At 36.3% G+C, this 21,546-nt stretch overlaps 1 protein-coding gene across 1 annotated transcript in view; it reads left to right on the top strand.

Annotated features, from left to right (window-relative positions):
- The window catches only part of LOC138710534 (integrin beta-PS-like), a 111,973-nt gene that overhangs the window by 35,443 nt on the left and 54,984 nt on the right, over positions 1-21,546 (top strand). The window contains exons 4-7 of the mRNA XM_069841499.1: positions 7,397-7,496; positions 12,525-12,695; positions 18,667-18,762; positions 18,943-19,107. Coding sequence (XP_069697600.1) covers positions 7,397-7,496; positions 12,525-12,695; positions 18,667-18,762; positions 18,943-19,107 — 532 coding nt within the window. The remainder of the gene's footprint in view (positions 1-7,396; positions 7,497-12,524; positions 12,696-18,666; positions 18,763-18,942; positions 19,108-21,546) is intronic.

Below are 21,546 nucleotides of genomic sequence, written 5' to 3'. Positions count from 1 at the left end.
GTATGTTTCTAGCTTTCCTTCTCTCAGACCTCTCAGGAGATTCAGATAACATTTTCCTAGGTCTGCATCGTCTGTCACTTTTTCCAACAGATGATCGAATGATAGCCCTGATATTCTGAAGTAGTGAAGAAAATTATCTTCATAGGCACGAAGCTCGTGAAAAAGGCAGTGAAATTGGCCATACTGCCCTCATTGAAAGACAATCCGATGTTTCCAATATTTTCTACATTTAACACGTCTTTTTCTAGGACGGAGAAGAAATAATACAATTAGTTCTTCCTCGACGTGCATTATTATATTACGAGTGAAAAATGACACACCTCTTGCAGTTCGACTGCCGCCGGAACCGACGACACACCACCAGTGTCGACTGCAGAGTCGCCCATGTCGACGGCTTCTGCCGTCGAAAAACCGCTCATGTCGGCGGCAGACCGACTGCTTTTTGCAGTCGACCTTGGCGGCAAAAAGTCGCTCGTGTGTAAGGGCCCATAGTCGGAGGCACCGATTTTGGGAGATCACCTCGATGACATTTCCAGTAGGCGAGCCAATATTGTTTGTGTAAGCTGCGAGAATGAGATTTATGAAACACACCACGGTACAGTCCTACTTAAAGAATACCTTTAATAAATGTAAATGACTTCCGTTCGCAATGATTTTACAATACATCTCCTACATTTCCTAAATTAAATTAATTCTTAATTAAAAGGAAAAAGCATTGCATTGCGCATGTGTGTATATATATATATATATATATATATATATATATATATATATATATAATCCTACCCTTACCAGATCAATATACAAGATTTGTCCAGTAATAATCTAGGGATCGTCTACTGGTGGTGCGACAATTCAAGTTAATAAAATTACGATTCTTCTTAATAATCAAAATATAATTTGGTTAATTGGGTAAAAGTGCATGCTGCGGAAGTTAGATTTATATAAGAGTATAATAAATAGGATTGTAATGGATATTACAAGGGCAATAATTTCTTCACATGCACATTGTGAATAGAACAGAGAAGAAAGCATTTTAAAATATTCGAAATCGTACAAAATATCGGAGAAACCAATTTTCCCTGCACAAATTGCACCAATTGAAAAATATAATTACCTTTCACAATAAATACTGTATTTTATGGATTCTAAAAAGTTGTTTATTAATCTAGAGCTATTGGCTGATGACTATACTAAATTCCAGCACAACATTCATTCAGAATATGTAGAAATTACACTTTGGATTTTACTATCAAAAGGTGTTACATACCCCCTTAAATACTGTACATGTGTTACCTGTGCGATATCCGATGTTTAATTTTTTTAAATATAATTCATAGTACTGAAACTGCCATATTGAATTCGCACAAATTGTATTATTCGTAATTTTCGTCTCGAAAACCCCTAAGATATCTAATTTAATTTTTCACCCATTTTTGTCCCACTCCACCACTTTAGGGACAAAGTCTGACTAAGTAATACCTTATTCGTATTCTGTGATCGCAAAGATCCCCAGACATAGATCATCGAGATCGGATGACATGAGATTTCTCACTCCCTTCTGCCTTTTCATCAGTACCTTAGGATATGGTATTTAAAAAAATCTAAGAGTGTTTAACCAATAGTGTAGAGAGTAACCTTCATTTTAAATTATACGTCTCTAGTTAAATATAGTTTAGTGAATTTTTAAAATCGTCGACTTCTTTCTCTCTCCTCTCTGCTCGGAAGTAAAAGAAAAAAAAAAAAAAACTGAAGTTATTTCAAGGGAGTAGCCTACATGAAATTGAATTTTTTTACTTTCCTTATACATTTTAGAAACAATTCTGAGAGATGAGATGAATAGTCTAACCCAATTTTATGAGTGAATCTTTGTTTTAAATTTAAAGGCTGCACGTCTGCTGGTTAAAAATAATAAATTGGTATAATTATTTTGATCATTACTGCCTCCGATTTTCCATCCCTTAATGTTCGTATTTCGTAAAACTCAGTCTTATCTATTGACTAAGGATTAACATATTTCCATATATATATATATATATATATATCAGGTTATATTTCCATTTCGTACAATATTCTGGTCACGAGACATAATCATATACTTTGTCTTTTCGTGATTTACTACCAAACCTATCGCTTTATTTGCTTCAAGTAAAATTTCCGTGTTTTCCCTAATCGTTTGTAGAGTTTTTCCTAGCATTTTCACGTCATCCGCATAGACAAAAAGCTGATGTAACCCGTTCAATTCCAAACCCTCTCTGTTATCCTGAACTTTCCTAATGGCATATTCTAGAGCGAAGTTAAAAAGTAAAGGTGATAGTGCATCTCCTTGCTTTAGCCCGCAGTGAATTGGAAAAGCATCAGATAGAAACTGGCCTATACGGACTCTGCTGTAAGTTTCATTGAGATACATTTTAATTAATCGAACAAGTTTCTTGGGAATGCCAAAGACACATATAGACTACTGTAATATTTGTTTAGTTTTTGGAGGTGACTGTCCAGAGTGCACAAATACTCGGGCGTGCATGTTTACTCTTATGTCCTACCCATTCCACTGCGACAGAGATAACAGCCGATCTTGCAGCGGTGAGGAACTCACTCTCCAGTTAACATTAAGAAAATCCATCTGCCAAAATCCCTGGCGCGACCTATAAGAATAAGGAGTTTGTGCCAGTGAACGAATGTTGCCAGAAAAAAGTGCCATCTAAAAGTGTCACAAATCCAGCAGAAGGAATTATGTGAATTATTTTATAATGGACAAAGTAAGGAACTGCAAGATTCCTATTTAGCACGCGTCATGGAACTACAAGGTAAGAAACCAAATAGAAAGAAAACCGAAAATCCAAATACCTTTCGAAACAATACATGGGAGTATGTTATTTATAGCAGGATCTAAGATTAAAATTTGCCGTCCAGCTCTCTGTAAGCTTTTCTAAGTGTCAGTAAGGAGACTGAGGGTCATACAAAAAAAGGTATTACATAATGAAACCTTTGAAGAAGAAAGGGGCAGTCACGACAACCGTCCACATAAATTGGAATCATATGTCTCGGTTAAATTAGAGGAACATTTAAGCATGATTCCAAGTGAAAAGAGCCATTATTGTGGCAGTAAAACAAATTTAAATTACTTTCAGAATCCAAACTTAAATGTCAAGACATTATTTGAAATGTTTTCCAAATACTTTTTTGAACAAACTGGTAAAAAGCTTACTATGAAATATGTAACTTATTTCAAGTTTTTTAAAGAACATTGTAACTATGCCTTCAAGCACCCGAAGACAGACATTTGTGACTTTTGCTCACAATGTCAAAACACTTTGAGAAGCGATCCAACAGATGTTTGCAAAGTAGAGTACGCACTGCACCAGAGGAAGGCAGAGAGATACCTATCCATGAAGAGAGATTTTATCCTTAAGAGCAAAACAGACCCTTCTTATCTTGTTGTTGAGTTTGACTATTCTCAAAATCTACCAGTTCCGAAGCTGAATGTAACCAGCCAATTTTATAAAAGGCTTCTATGGTTGTATGCGTTTAATGTTCACATACACAATGACAGTCCCTCGTTTATGTGCTTTTTTATGGAAATGGAGGCGAAAAAAGATTCAAATTCAGTTGCCTTGTTTCTAAATCATGCTTTAAAAAAGAAACTTAGTGAATTTCCTAATGTGAAAAAAGTGATTTTGCTTTCTGATGCCTGCGGAGGGCAAAATAAAAATTTAGTTATGACTTCATTTTGTTCATGGTTAGCCAGAGTCTGTTAAGTGGAAGTTACACACCTATTTCCTGTCTGGGTACATTCTTTCGGACAATGTGACAGGAACTTCGGACTAATGAAATCAAAATTGAAGAAAGTGGAGACAATCCCAACTGCGTTACCATATCTCTCAGCTATGGTAGAGTGTAGAACCTATCCTTCGCCATTTGAAGTTTGCATGGACAGGACACTAATAAAGGACTGGAGAAGTGGTCTCAACGAATATTGTCTCCCTAAACCCATTGCAAAAGGGAGTGTATTCAAGATACAATCATACACACAACTGAAATATACAACTAATGGAACTATACTCTGCTCACCAACTTACTTCAGTACATTTACCCCGTTTCGTCTGTGGAAACAGAAATATAGTACCCAACAGCTGAAAGATATTGAACTTTTAACTGTGAATCAAGCACCAGTAAAATCTGTGAAAGAAGATGTTCGTGGCTTGTATAAATACATGGATGAAGAAAGTTGTATTTGATGAAAGCAAAGATAAAATGTAAGAGACAGTAACAAATAATAAAATATAATAATTGTTAATTGTATTTTATTATATTATTATATTTAATTATTATTATTACTACATCTGAAATTAAACAATACTAACTATTATAAAACTCATTTACTGTCGATTTGTGGAAAAAGGACCCATATGTAAGTTCACTATTATCGTTTTATTTCAAGGCTGTGGTACTTTTAATTTTCAAAATAACATATTTCTTGTTACGAAATGCAAAATTTGTTAAAAAGTTGACTTGCATATATATTACATGTAGTTCTTATTAAGTTACACATTCTAAAATTCTTTGATTGCAAATATCTCAATTCGCCATATTGCCTTATGGGTCCTTCTTCCAGAAACCTCCTCAATTATACTGTATATAACATCCTTCTAAAGGTAATATTTTAGCAATATTTTCAAAATCTCCCTACTTTCAGTTTGAAAATCTGACAACCCTAGACTGAGTAGACCCAGGGCCATAGTGCAGCTGGAAGAATTAGATCCATGGAAAAAATTCATGACTCCATCGGCAATGACATGCTCTGACCGGCTTGGAGCGTTTGGTCTTAACCACAATGCTATCGCGCGTTGCCTTTAATTCATATCACTTTTAAATTCATATTTTTGTAAATTAAAAAATAATATTACAAATTATTGCAACAGGTATTAGTGTCCTGCAATATTCGAACATGAGACAGGCAACTAAGACATTAAAAACTTCGTCTTATTTCATATGACAAACTAATCGCAAGATGTGTATGTGTATGTATTTATTAACACTACAATTGGGTATTCACCCGGTGGCAGTGATATATAATATACAATAATAACATTACAATAAATATTAATAAAATTTACAATAATTACAGCAATAAAAACAATAAAATAAACGTAAATTTAATTCTAACTATAATTAAATAGATGCAATAAACCTAGGAATATAATAAAAACTATGCTATAATAATGCCTACAATAAGCAAAAGTAAACCTAACTTATAAGTACTTCTATTACACCCAACTATTATCAACTTAAGTAATTACATAACACCTTAGTTAATTACATATCAACTTAATTACCTATCAACTTAATTACCTATCATCTTAATTAATTACACATCAACTTAATTAATTATATGACACAACTTAGATAATTACACTGCATCTACAATTACATTTTCAGTCTAATCTTCTCAACCTTTCCTTAAATGTATTGATTTTGAGAGGACCACCCTGAAAGATTACCACAGGTAAGCTGTTCCATTCTTCTATTGTGCAGTTAACAACGGAAAATTTTGCCACGTCTGTTCTTTGTTTTCTGCATTTAAACTTCCTAATATAATCAGCTCTGCCTAAGTATGATGGTGTTACTAATCTAGCATTGATTTTACTCACATCCTTTCTATAAAGTTACTTAATATTGCTACATTACTTTCGTAAAATAAGTACAGATAATATATGAATATATATATGGGGTACTGCAGAACCCCAGTAAATGTTATAAGGTGTAAGGGAAGGGTACCGTACATTTTCAAAAGTTAAATCCGCTTTATTATTTAATAAATCCGTTTTATTATTTTATCTATATTAAAATCCTTAAACATTAAAACATGAAGGGGTAGGAGTGAGAGAACAGGGAATATTTTTATAACAAGGTGGAACAAACACGACAGGCCTCCTTCTGCAGACCGAACAGGCGAATATCGCGAATATCGAAGTTCACCATATTCGACAAACTTTAACCAAACATAGCGCCTGAATTATTGCACGTCGCTAATAGGTATACTGGTATAGGTTAGCTATTTTATGTATGTAGGGTGTAACAAGACCTAACCGACAGACAAACTTTGAGGAATGAGGGGTCACACAGAGAGAGAGTCCCCCCCCTCCCCCCGATGACATGTCCTTAAGAACCTATGCATCCGAAATGTCAGGTCTCTGATTTTGTTTTACAGAAATGAAATTTAATTTTCCATGCATGATGCTCTGACCTTTTACAACAGCTGTTAAAATTTCATGCCCTGTAAAGTACGTCATTATATTTTTGACACCTTTGCAGCGTTTGTCACCCAACTCCTGTCAAGTATGACAGGGTTTGAATTTGGATTTGTTGGATGTAAACAAGGACTGAAGATGTATCACACAGACCAATGACAAAGATGATAAGGATTTAAGGCGCACACTTATGCAACATATGCGATGTAGAATGCAATTCTAAATAAACATGTAACTTATGAAGGGTGTGTCATCGAGCATATATTTCTTAATAAAAAATTAATTGTACGGTTGTAATTAATTTTTCACACATACAGAGTGTAACAGGATTTACTGACAAACTTTAAGGAATGATACAGATCCTCTCTGTATGACCTGTATCATTTCTCAAAGTTCGTCGGTGAGGCCTGTAACACCCTATATGTGTGAGAAGTTAATTACAATCGTACAATATATTATTTCAAATAAAGTCTTAATTTTGTGATTATCAACTATTCCTCTTGTATATAATTCAGAAAACGAAGTTCACCTTCTTATTTGTGTGCATATAAAATATTTACATATAACCTTATCTTTGAATAACAGTGCAAGAAAAGTATGCCGGTACTATAAACGGTGATAACATTTGCAATTATTGCGAAACGTATGAAAAAGTATAACACGTTCGTGACCTTCATTTGTAATGTAATAATTATTAATTTTATATAAGAGTTTATTAGAACCGATTTATGAATTATTGTATTATTACAACTCAACAGATTACAGTCGTAGTGCTCGGCAATATGGTTAAAATTGAAGAGTGTGATCACAAAACGTGTTAAGTCCATTTTTATGGAAGGACTGGATCAGTTTTTTTATCCACCGGTCTATGGACTGAGTGAGTTTTCAAATGACATGCACAATAACGCAAACGTTTAGATAAAGATTGGCGTTGTTTTGGAAGAAAACAAGCTTAAAATAATATGATGACAGAGTTCTCAAATATAATCATGTATATCATAAAAATTGTCAAATGATATGGCCGAGTTGTGGGATTACACTCTTGAAATACTTAAAATATTCTTTACTCTAAAAATGTTTATTAACTGTTTTAAGCTACTGTTACAGTGCTACTTCAAAGAGTACGTGTTCTGTTTTGACATCAGGTTGAAAAAGCCTTGTCAGCTGAAGAGCGGTGGAGATTGTGCTCCTCCATACAGCTACAAAAATCATCTGCGACTTACCAACGACACAACTCGCTTTTCGGTAAGCCTATGAAAGATTTCTTCACACTTTATTGTTATTTTTTTATTGTAGGAATGAATTTCTGGCTATAGGCCTAATAACAGCTTCTAAATAAGAAAAGGATTAAGCCTTTCTTTTCTTTATTTTTCCTTATTAGTCTACTGGTAAAATACTGGTATAGTTTATGTAAATTGTGCAAATTAACCTTTGCCGTACGGTACCTAATCAATTTTGAGAAAATTCTTCTTTCAGCAAAACACAGTGACTAACTACAATTGAATGAAGAATTGGAAAAAGAGGTTAAGTCACATTTATAGTTAAATTAGTAAATTAGCGGCAGTGTGATAATCTTCAACACAAGACTCATCACTCTGTAGAACATAGGCTCAGGTTCCACGCACATTTGTTACCAGTACTTCCAAATTTCGTAGGTTATCATTTGAAAAAGATTACAAGTCCAACACAGAGTATAGATCTAGCACCTTTTTCAAATGCCACACTTTCAAGCAAAACCCCACAATACCAAACATTCCAGTTCAAGAGATGTTTTACACAGGCTGTTCTGGGTTAATGTGTTTAATGTCTATTATTTCAAAACTGGACATTCGTGTTTACTACGAAAGTCTAGTCAGAAAGGGGTGCAATGAAGTCTGCTGTTTTATAATTAACTATTTCAAGAGTGACAACAGGTGGTAGTATGTCAAAAGATCTTAATCTTCAATTGCATTGGTTGATTCCAAAACCTGCTATTTTGCTCAAAAATTAATTTTGACCTAGTAACATAGCCTAATATAGGTCTACATACACCGTGCTCTTTTTCGTGGCTGTATGGGCTTAGGAAATATCATGTCAGGAGATTACTGTCTGCCCACCACCGACCATACATACCTGCTTCGACCGCTGTCTTGTCGCCTTCACTTACCACCTGCCCACCACCGATCACAAATATCTGCCTTGATCTCTGTTTGTAATCGAACAGAGAGAATTTATTGAATTGAATTGAATTGAATTGAAAGAGAGGGGAAATAGAAGGAGAAATTTAAGAGGTAAGTGAGAACACGTCCTCGCAAAGGGGGTTCGGGGCTGAAATAAACTGAGTATGTGACTTCCAAGCCTGTTGGCCACTTGTTCCACTCTGGGCTACACTGTTCCATTGAAGAAGCTCTAGAAAATGTTGAAGGAGAAAAGCCGAAAATAGACGTAATCTCTTAGGTATCACATATGCAGAGGAAGGAAAATTCAATCGAAAACTGACCGCAGGATGGAGAAGAAAATGGCGGAAAGTGTAAGCCTGCACATTGAAAGAAACTTTGTCCTTTCGCAGTGCAAGTGGAGTCGAGAATAACTCGCTCGTGTAACAGGTGTGATGTTTGATGGCTAAGGCAAGTCAAGACATCAGAAGAGTTGCTGCAATTTCTAATTCTGCAAATTGAAAGGTTCTCTGTCCTTTCGCAATGCGAGTAGAGACGAGTAACCTCGCTTATGTAACGGGTAGTATGTAGAAGCTGAGCCAGGGCATTTATATCGAGAATTTGTGCAGAATTTCGGGAACTTCATACGGAAGGACATGTAGGTTCATGTGCATCAGTGGGCACTGTGCATCAGTGATGGATTTCAGGCGACCAGCGAGAGCGAAAGTTCGTAAAAGCTACACTATGATGCAATCATGCAATCTGTCATTGAACAATGCTTAACTGCCGGTCCACTCATCTCAGCCAGGGAAGGTGGAGTGAGGAGTTAAGGGGAAATCTGTAGCGACTCAATTGAGTTAATAGCGCCCAGGCCTGTTCTAGTACATTAAGTACATAGAATGGTATAAAATATCGTTAAGATAAGAATAAACACGTATGTTAAAAATTGACTCGTTTATTCTAAAGCTCCTTCCTATAAAAATAACTGAAAGTGAAAAGCAGGTTTTTGAAACAAACCATTCAATTGCTATTTATCTACATGTTATTGTTATTAACATATTACTGAAAGGGCTCGAAATGGACGTTTCCACCAACTGGAACGCATTGTTCTTTTCGTGGACACAGTGCTGTTGACATAATTAATAACCAGTGAAATGACACCGAGAATTTCCATGCTAAATATACCTAAATATAATTAATATTGAACTATTTATATATATATACACACATCAGAAAACGTTTTGCGCCACCTAAGTTATATTAGTAGTTGAAGACCTACCATAAATTTGCAGTACATAAATTAAAATATAGCCTTTGTAATATTATTTCAAGAGAATATTTATTGAAAACAACAATCCATGAACAAAAACAAATGACAATATGTAGGCCTATTTATCACCATTGGAGTTAATTACTCAATATTGTGTTACATTCTCTATTGCATTACGGCAAGCCCTTAATATAGTGTAACACCCACTCTTGGATTACAGCAAGTCCTTATCCTTCTTGGAATATTGTTAATAAGATCATCAATGGATTGTTGGTTCAGTCTCCCATTCTTGAATGGCTGCATCATCTTTGAGTTCTACCAGGGTGCCTGGAGGGTTTCTACGTCGCCTTACTGCAGATTTTAGCTGATCCCAGGCATGTTCAATAGGATTTATGTCTGCTGAGTTCGCGGGCTACTCCAAGCTCATAATGCCAACTTGTCTAATTTATTCTTCTACAAGAAGACTTCGGGCATTATCATCTTGTAGAATGAAGTTATCACCATACAGTTGGCGTAAGATTCAACAATGGGTTCTAGGATAGAGTCTCTGTACTGGACTCCAGTCATATTGTCATTGGCAGGCACAAGTACTGTCCCACAACCATAACAGATACCGGCCCAGAACATGCTTGAACCACCCCCAAATGGGACACGAGGAACTGCATGTTGGAGACGGGCTGCTTAACCAGATTCTCTCCACACACGTTGATGACAATCAGGTGATAAGCAGATCCGCAGTCCCTACATCAGAAAATACCCAGTGCCATTCATCTAAAGACCATCAGCTATGATTTCTTGCCCATTGGTACCACGCATATCGTTAGCCAGGAGTCATCTTCAGTGTCCTTGATGTCTTGAGCGTAGATTTTCATGATGAAGACGGTTTCTTATTGGCTGTGTAGAAATGCGTTTTCCAGTAGCATCTAAAAGTCGTTGATAAAGTTCTGTTACATTCTGCAGTGGGTTCCTACGAACCATCAATACGAGATAGCAGTCTTCGTGAGCTCTAGTTGACCTTGCACGTCCACTTCGTGGCCTATTTCCAGTGTCTTGAAACCTTTTACACGTCCGAACAACGTCACTATGGGATCTTCCGAGTTCAAGAGCAATTTCTCTCATACTTAGACCTTGTTGACGCATGGTAACAATTCTATGCCATTCAAAAAGAACCCTATTCAATGCCATTTCAAAAAATAATCTGCTTGCTTGATACCACTATATTCTAAGGAAATTTAATTTGCCTGTAGGTCTACAATTTCTAGCTAATCAATAAACTACGCAATAATAGCGTATAATGCTCAAACAGTTGAATTAGTGAAGCTAAATAAATTGTTTTAACAAAGTTCTTACTACTGATATATTTCTATAATTTTATCTTTGACCAAAATCTTAATAGAAAATTCTAGTGGTACAAAACTTTTTTGATGTGTGTATCAAGTCTTCGGAGATTTTCATTTCCCTATCATATCTATATAGATGGAAACCACGAATGGTAGTCACTTCATTCAGCCGAAAATAAATATATTCCATAAAATGCACAATGCACATATCCTTAATCATTTGCTTTGACGCATTATTGCTAGCAAAAGGAAGTGATTTCCGGCTCTACACTTTTATAAAATATACGACTGGAACCTTTGTTTCGCAAAGTCTTTCAAATGGACACTCTAATTGCAGTTTAAACAATAAGAAATTCGACTCACTGCCTAGTATGACATTTGGTCGTTAGGCCAATATGGAGTGATAAAGTGTTGCTGAGTTCTGGTCCTTTTAATTTCATTAATGTCGTGCCATTGCTTAGAATCTCAACGATACCTAATGCTGAATCATACCATATCAAAAGCGCTTCAGGAGTTAGCGAGAGTTTACACGAATGCTATAATAAAATAAAGACGTGCTGACAGCACAAAAGTGCCGTTGTCAGTATTTTCAGCAATTTAATACACACTTAATTGAAAGTGCATTGAAATATAACCAATTAAAATGAACCGGAACAGACCATAGCCATTTCTTACAGAACAAAAAGATTTCTGAAATTCACGAACCAGAATGCCGTTCTGGCCGTTTCAGTCTGCTTCGATCCATTCCGAGTCTTGGAAATAGTTATCAATATATTAATAAACAATGGCCTCAGATGAAGCAGAATGAATTGAGATTAAGAAACAATTTGCATACACAACTGCTTGCCCCTGTATCACACTTCTATTGGCATGATGCATGAATAATTAATATATCTGTAAAGTCAAAAAAGAATATATTATGTTTTTTTTAACACCATGCGGATTTTGAACTATTGTACCACACATTTGTCAATGTGGGCGTATTGACTAACCTTTCCTCCTCGTTTAGGCCTACTATTCAAATCAGCAAATTCAGCGTACCAGTAATAGTAATTTGTTAAACTTTCATTTAAAATAGTATTCTTCTTCAGATACCGAGTAAATGAACAATGAGGAAGTTCAATTTCTGAGGACAATAGCCTATTTACTTCCACTTTATATATTGGTAAGTTTCGTCAGTCTGAGTTAACTACAACGTTTTAAATGTGAATTATTAAGCTCCCTAGTAACAACATAATTAAGCCTTGGTTTTTATGAACCGACGCATGCGAGGTGCGAGGCCCGGGTCGCACAAATCCGGACTACACGAGAGATAGTGAGTGGTTTCTTTAGTCGCGAGATGCGCAGACCTCGCATCTCGTAGTTATAGAAACCACTCACTATCTCTCGTGTAGTCCGGATTTGTGTGAAGCGGGCCTTGCACGTCGCATGCATCGGTTCAGAAAAACCAAGGCTTTACGATTTAATTCCTACCTGCCAGCTCTATCCAGTCTTACTATAATACAGATTAACTTTATTTGTTTCATAGACGAGTGTAAATGCTGCTAAGGTATCTGGAAACCTAGATGCTCCCGAAGGAGGATTTGACGCCATAATGCAAGCTATTCTTTGCCAGAATGAGATTGGTTGGCGTCCAAAAGCTCGACACTTGCTCATCTTTTCAACTGACGCGGATTTCCATCTTGCTGGCGATGGCAGGGTATTGTAAGCTCTTACCTTTTAAGTGTAGTCTTAAATTTGTAACATAATAATTAAGTAGACCTACCTCTATTTTTTTTTAGTTCTGTAATTTCAAATACTGTGCATGGTGTGGAAATAGAGTGGAAGCATCAGTGCACAGCTGCCCACACACTGTCCAGTGAGCGCTCGGTTATGAGTCTAGAACACGCGAGATAAACCATACAAGGGACAGTTTTTTTACAATTTCACATAGTGAAAGTGCTAAAATATGCTTACCTTTTCAAAGACGATGTTCAGTGTGTTCCCCAATTTGTTGCAAGGCAGATTGTAGCATCAAAACACACTTTGATTCATAGCTGCTGCTCTGTTCTCGAAGTGTTGGCTAGTTATTTTCGTTTTTATTAATTTTGTAGCATTATATCCTGATGTACTGCTAATACCCGCTTGTTGTCGTAACTCTGTGTGAGAGATTTTCGCGGTGATTGTTCTAATCGAGTAGCCTACCGACAACATTCAACTTTTCCTCTGTTAAAACATAACGCCTTTGTCTTCTTTTCTTGTCCATTACTGATCCCGCAATTTTTAAATTATTCACTATTTTATGAACTGTAGTCCTTTCAGGTGGATCATTCGCAGAAAAATGTTCTTGAAATTTTCTACTATACTGAGCAGTGATACCCCCCCCCCCCCCCAGTTATGGCAAATCCAAATTATTTGTCTGTATTAAATCTTCGAATCATGACTCAAGCAACAGGCACAAACAGAGAAAAGAAACTCAGCACTGCTCACAATAACAGATGTACTGCTCTGAAATTAACTCAATACTGCACATAACAACAGACAAGTCTTATCACCGACTATGCGTGTCCTCCTTGAATGCAGGACAGGCAGCTACTCATATCGACTCTGGTCTGGTATGCAATTAAATTGTAAAAAACTGTCCCTTCTAAGGTAGCATATTCTAGACTCATAACCAAGCCCTCAGGGTGCTGCATGTGAACAGCTGCGATGTGCATTGCTGCTTCCATTCTAATTCCGCTAGTGTAGGCCTATGCACTGTATTTCTGACATACTAAAATTAAATATTAGTGTTTATTTAAAACAGTTTATCCCTATCGTGCCGGATGCAATATTTTAAAAGAAAATAACCACAAAGAAACATCCTCCTGAGTTCTGAGACATGTTGTTTTATTTTTAAACTTCAATATAATTCTGCACTTCAAAAAAGGTGACTGACATGGAGAAAAATGCTGAAAAAATTCTGCAGGTTTCAGTTAGGACACAAATTCGGGTATATTATAGTATACTCCAGGTTTCTGCACATACATCTTATATCATAATCATGTAAACAGTATAGTATAGGAGGTTATGATTGCTTACACGTGTAAAGTGAATTTCTCAATAAATTAATGAGTATGGTAGCTTCAAACATATATCATTCGCATTTTTGTCTTGCAAATGTTTTACATATTCTTCAATCGTACCGGTACCACTAATAATTTAATATATGAGAAACAAGAAAACTTTCATATCAGCACCAAAATCGATTTATCACAAAGGCATATTAAAAGTTTCCTAAACAACATACTTACTTTCAAAAAAAATTATTTATGTTCATATGTAGCATTGGCATATTTCAATTATATTATTACTAAACAGTTTTAAACGTGTGGAGAAAAGAATTTGTCTTAACAGACTATGTGTAGTATGTGAGTGCATGAGTATAAGTTTCTTCATTCTCTTTTGCAAGTATTTACATAATAGGCCTATACATCTGTTGTGAAAAGACGACTCACTTGAAGCAAGAAATATAATTTATGGTGACATTTTCACATCCTGAAATAGAATGGCTTTCCACATCCAACCATAAGTAACTCTTAAAAATCAGTAGGCTCATTGCTGATATATCCCACGATATCAAAAATATATAATGCAAACAATCCCAGAACCAACTTTTCATAATTTTACAATTGAATACTGATGTTGCCAAATTATTAGAAACATGACTTCAGACTTTCGGTGGCAAAGCTAAGGTATAGTGCCTGTGCAACCAGCTGACTTCGGATACCTTTTGTAAGCCTTCTTGATTTAATCTTTGTTTTTAAATTTAAAATTTACAGTGTCACGGAAGGCTAGCATCGCAATCTAAGGCTTTATCACCCCAAAGCTAATATACTTCCTGTGCAGTAATTGACTTGGCCTAAGAACTTAAAATTCATTCTTTTTTAAATTAGCACTTCTTGTTTCATATATTTGTAAGAGCTAGTTACAGTTATGTGCTTCCTGTGCAGTAATTGACTTGGACTAACACACTCATTCTTTTTTAAAATAATGTTTTGTGTTCCAATTTATGTTTGTACAATAGAATGGTTAAACATTAAGTTAGTAATTAAACAGTTATACAATATCATTATTTTTTCAATTATCGAAATAATCCTGTTCCAGTAAATTCTCTATAATTCGAACTTTCACTAATTCAGACTAGATTTTCTCGCAATTAATTCGAATTAGTGAGGTTCCACTGTATATTTTAAAATTAATTTAACTGTAAAATATCTAACAAATCTAATGGTTCAGGTACTATATCACTCATTTTTATACACTACTTCATTTCACAAAGATACCTAACTGCGAAACACCCCGACAAGCTTGTCTGCACAACCGCACTTCAGGCTTTCTGCAATTTCGTATGCTAGCATACAGCTAATGTATGAGCTGTGGGACTGTAAGGGGGGGGGGGGGGTTAAACGCATGCATGGATACGTCATCCACCAATGTCAGTGCAGGCAAAGAAATGCTACACTCCGTTAGCAGAATTTGATTATATGAGGTTCATCCAGGAAGTAAGTTCCAATTGCGTCCAGAGATGGCATGACTACTTGGACGGGAATGCACATGCTTAGCAATAGAGAGGGGGTATGTGGGAATAATGCAGTGTAGTTTCAGTCTTGTGATCCCAGTTGTTATTGCATAATGCTAGGAGAAAATGGCTGCACTGATATTGTCTTGCGCCAACTGCGAGATTTGTGCAGTTATCCGATTTCTACACACTCAGAAGCAATCTCCAGCAGAGATCCACAGCCAGCTGTGCAACATGTATGGACCCGACATTATGAGCGACAGTATGGTCAGACGTTGATGCAGGCAATTCACTGAAGGTCGAACCAATGTGCACGACGAAAACAGTAGTGGCCGACCGTCCCTGGTGACGCCAGAATTGATGGAAAGTGTGTGGCAAGCAATTTTGCAGAACCGGCGCTTCACAATTCTCTGGTCAATTCCCCCAGATGTCTCACTCATTGCTGCACGAAATCGTCTCCCGGTGGCTTGATTTTTGGAAAGTGTGTGCAATAGGGGTGCCAAAGCAGCTGACAGATGAACACAAAACTAAACATCTGGCCACAGCATTGACATTCCTCCAGCAGTACGCAAAGAAAGGTGACGAGTTTCTTGACAATGTTGTCACTGGGAATGAAACATGGGCATTGCATGCCACGCCAGAAACAAAACAACAATCATGCATTGGCGGCATAGTGATACACCTGTGAGGACCAAATTCAAGCAGACAATCTCTGTCAAAAAAATCATGTGCACTGTCTTCTGGGATCGTCGTGGTGTCCTCATGTGCGAGCTTTTACCGCGAGGGGAGACAGTTAATGCTGAGCGGTATTGTCAGACATTGCGAAATCTGAGGAAGGTGATCCAGAACAAGTGACGTGGAATGCTGACAAGAGGCATTACGCTTTTGCACGACAATGCACGACTCCATACAGCCAACACCACACAGAATCTGTTGCTTCAGTTTGGATGGGAGATCTTCAACCCTACACCCTACAGCCCCAACCTCGTCCCAGAAGACTTTCATCTCTTCCATCTCATGAAGCACTTCTGGCAGGAAAAGTTTCCACAACGACGCTGAGGTACAGATAGCAGTGACTTCATGGCTCCAGATGTTGGCAGCAGACTCCTATGACACGGGCATAACAAATGTTTGTGCACCAGTACGATAAATGCCTCAATAACGGTGGTGACTATGTTGAGACATAACCAATGAATCTCTGTAAATAGTGCAATAAATATATCTTACTTATTGATGTTTTTGTTGTCTTTATTGGCCATTGGAACTAACTTCCTGGATGAACCTCGTAATCATTTATGAACAACAATCATTACAAAGCCAATAATATCATTGTAACAAGTTAATAATGTAAGTTGACAAAATGAAAAACTTAACTCACAATTGATTACCGGTACTTATTTAATGGTACTTTTGTGCTTCAATGTCACCATTACTTACTTACTTAAGGCTGATTCACAATAAACCGGGAACGGAAACGAGAACGAGAACGGAAATATTGTTAAAATACATGTATTTAAATGTAACCATTCACAATTAACTATTGTGAATGCTCACACTTAAATATATTTACTTTAACAATATGTCCGTGCTCGTTCTCGTTGTCGTTTCCGTTCCCGGTTTATTGTGAACCAGCCTTTACAAATTACTTTTAAGGAACCCGGAAGTTCATTGCCACCCTCACATAAGCCAGCCATCGATCCCTATCCTGAGCAAGATTAATCCAGTTCCTATTATCATATCCCACCTCCCTCAAATGCATTTTTATATTATCCTCCCATCTACTTCTCAGCCTCCCCAAAGATCGCTTTCCTTCCGGCCTCCACTAACACTCTATATGCATTTCTGGATTCTCCCATATGTGCTACATGCCCTGTTCATCTGAAACGTCTGGATTTAATATTCCTAATTATGTCAGGTGAAGAATACAATGCATGCAGTTCTGTGTTGTGTAACTTTCTCCAGTTTCCTGTAACTTCATCCCTCTTAGCTCCAAATATTTTCTTAAACATCTTATTCTCAAACACCCTTAGTCTCTGTTCCTCTCTCAAAGTGAGACTTCAAGTTTCACAACCATACAGAATAACCAGTAATGTAACTGTTTCATAAATTCTAACTTTCAGGTTTTTTGAGAGCAGACTGGATGACAAAAGCTTCTCAACTGAATAATAACAAGGATTTTCTCATATTTATTCTGCGTTTAATTTCCTTCTGAGTGTCATTTATATTTGTTACTGTTGCTCCATGATATTTGAACTTTTCCACCTTTTCAAAGGATAAATTTCCAATTTTTATATTTCCATTTCGTAATATGTTCTGGTCACGGGATATAATCATATATTTTGTCTTTTCGGGGTCTACTTCCAAACCTATCTATACTATCCTATACTCATTGTATCTCTTTACTTGCGTCAAGCATAATTCCCGTGTTTTCCCTAATAGTTTGTTGATTTTCTCCTAACATATTCACGTCATCTGCATAGACAAGCAGCTGATGTAACCCGTTCAATTCCAAACCCTTTCTGTTATCCTAGACTTTCTTAATGGCATATTTTAGAGCAAAGTTAAAAAATAAAGGTGATAGTGCATCTCCTTGCTTTAGCCCACAGAGAATTGGAAAGCAGCAGATAGAAATTGGCCTATACGAACTTTGCTGAACTTTTCACTGGACACATTTTAATTAATGAAACTAGTTTCTTGGGAATACCAAGTTCAATAAGAATATTACATAAAATTTCTCTCTTAACCGAGTCATATGTCTTTTTGAAATCTACCTGAAATAATTAGGTGCGTCAGTACTAACAAATATCATGAAAACGTAGCTATTTTGTTCAAAAGGTATGTACGGTACAACAAATAATACAATTTCAAGTTCATTACAAGTACAAGTAAAATGTAATGTTTCTAGATCTTTCGTTATCTCGTGAAACCAAATGAATGAGTGCGTCCTAGCTCATAGCAAGAACCTTATGGTGAGGGTGAGTTAGCTAGCTGTAAGTGGAAGCTTCTCAGTCCACTTTCTTCTTCCCCTTATGCGCAAGTAGGTTCCATGAATGGCCTATACTTTATTGATTGTGCCACCTGTATGACAGAAATGTATTGTAAAATAAAAATGCAGTTTTATTAATTGCAGCTGGCTGGCCTTATTGAGCCGAATGATATGAAATGCCACATGGAAAAAGGAGAATATACACATGCTCTAGAATTTGACTATCCATCCATTTCACAGGTGAGTGTTATGGTTGTTTGTAAGTTTGTATGTTATTAAATTAGTAAGACGTGCATGGAATGTTAATAATTGTGTTGTGTATATATAGAGTTTATGTACAATTTCAGAATAGTAGATTTTAAAAATAGAAGAATCAATGCAAGGAAGTACACATGTCTTTTCACATATTTTATGTTACAGATCAATCAAGCAGCGAAAAAAAACAACATCAACTTGATATTTGCAGTAACATCTTATGTGAGCAAGCACTATATAAACCTAGCAGCTAGAATTGAAGGAGCTTCTTCTGGCATACTCACACAAGGCTCTAGCAACGTTGTGCAACTTGTTAAAAACGAGTATGAGGTAAACTATAAATGAATGCAATAGACTGTCTGTCTACAATCAATGCCAAGTAGTTGTAGAAGTCTTCTTTTTTAATAGATCGACCTACAAATTTGTCTTTGTCGCATTGTTTGAATGAATGTTTCTAAGGGAATTTCTAATCATAAATTATTAATGAACGTAATTCTGCTAACATAGTTGTACGGTACAGCAATTTTAAGGAGTAGGACCCCCTCTAGAAAAAATTCTCAGTGCTTGCAACAGCCTACCATTTGATAAAGGTCTATAAGTAAGTAGATGTTAATTGATCATCTGTTATTCTTAGTAAAGAGACAGATAGTATCAGTACTTCCTCTTAGAAGATAATTTTCGCTGTTTTTGTTTAAAATCACCTACAAACTTTTATTTACATGCATGAAGCTTCACACTGAATGTAATAGCTTACTTATCTAACATTCAGCTACTCAATTGTCTTTCTGTGAAAATAAAATACCGGTAATTAGTCTCTGGAGTTGCAACCCAAAGTGATTTATGGCAAGTTTTATTAACTTTTTTGTAATTGCTGTCTTTGAACTTCAGTTTGTGCACACTTAACAATGCCAAACTGCTGACCCTGCTGTGGCCAACAGATTTTCTCAACCGAGTTTTCAGTCGCCGAACCATACTGTAAAAATAACAATATAAATTTTTGTAAGATAATATATAATCGGTAACAATACTTATAATGCAATCACTGTAACGTGAATTATACCTTAATATTGTAAATAATATATTTTGTTTTTCTCTTTGGAAAATGGATAACCATATGTTCTTTTTTTTTACTCATCTAAATGATCGTTCTGCAGAACAAAAAGTTGCCAGAAGAGTGAAAGTAATTTTATAATTTCTGTAAGTACGGATGGAAAGAAGGTATCACATTCACTGCTACTCAAAAGATCATTGAAATTGAAGCCTTCTGTTTTTGTGTTTGATTTCTTTTGCCAGATCTGGTACCATATATGAAGTTATCCAATACTATACTTCCATAGACTTCGTAGCATTATTTACAGTTTTATCAAAGTCCACGGAGTTCAAATTTTTCATACTTTTAGGATGCAACAGAAGAAATGGTAACTTACAAAACCCTTAACCAAGCGAGGTGGCTCATGCATTCCGCACAAGACTCGTATTAAGGAAGTCCGCGGTTCAAATCCCCGGACTGACCAACTTTACTGTGGTTTTTCCATGGTTTTCCACAGTTACTTAGGCAAATGCCACATTGGAATTTTCATTGCCACTGTCAATTTCCCTTTCTCTTCCCTGTAGAAAAAGAACTTAGATTTCATATCATTCATCTTCATCATCTCATTCCATAGGCATATTTAGGTCATGCCACATGTCTTCATCTGCTTGCAAGAGGAGCGTCCTCTCTTAAATTGTCTCTGGGTTCTGAGCCTTTCGCATTATCTCTGCCAGAATTAATTCCATAAAAGCAATTCCGAGAGTGCTTCGATACCGGTACCTCAGAAGGGCTGTCGGAATTGATCCTGTGCTGCTTGGTCAACTTGGCTGTATGAACTTAAGGCAGGAGGGTGTAGGGGGTCCATTGGGTGAGCAGTGAGGAGTCTCATATGGCCGGTGGACTAGTATATCGCATTCTTATTCATCCCATAATTTGGGGTGCACAATAGGCCACTGTCGAGCTGACATGCTGAAGGGTCGTCCCTAACCTGACCCTAGCTACTACTACCATTACTGCAAAACCCCTGGACTAGTGTTAAAGAAATAGCACTATCAATTATCATTACAAATCACTGATTCAATGATGTCGGTAAATTAATTATCGTTAGAAAAAAATCAAATACCGGTAATGAATTTAGGAATCTTAATTTTCAGGTACTGCATTTGCAGTCACTGGCAGTTCCCTGGCCCTGAGAAGAATAACATGTGAGGAATTGTGAAATAAAGAAGATTGTGTGTCCACTCTGAGAAAATGTTAAACATTTTTGTATGTGTACTTTAGGCAGGGTTGCCAGATTTTAGATCTACCAAGGAGGGACATCCTTCTTCCATCACATACAGTACTTACGTTTTGTCTTAAAGGAAGAATGATATGAATATGGGCAGAGTTGACATTTTCGTGACTGCAAAATTTTATTAAAAATGATCCCTTTGTATGCAGTTAAAGAAAATAATAATATGAGTATCAAAATTGCAATTTTAATAAAAAAAAATATTGTAGTACAGGTTTCCAAGCGCAAAACAATATTTATCTGGCTATAAGTTACACCACATTTGTCTGGCGTCTTCTGAAGGGCTTGTGACAATAATATGTTATGCCAAATTATTATTAACTCAATGACTTAATAGTAGTTCTGTCTCATAGATTTCCCCAGCTGTTTATTATTGATTGTAAAACACAAATTGCATAAGATAGCATCACATGTGACACAATATTTAAATTTCAATGTTTTTCATTGA

The sequence above is a fragment of the Periplaneta americana genome, chromosome 12 (assembly GCF_040183065.1).
Source record: "Periplaneta americana isolate PAMFEO1 chromosome 12, P.americana_PAMFEO1_priV1, whole genome shotgun sequence".
NCBI classification, from domain to species: Eukaryota; Metazoa; Arthropoda; class Insecta; order Blattodea; family Blattidae; genus Periplaneta; species Periplaneta americana.
Note: the sequence above shows the minus strand (reverse complement) of the source record. Positions and strands in the feature narration are given on the sequence as shown.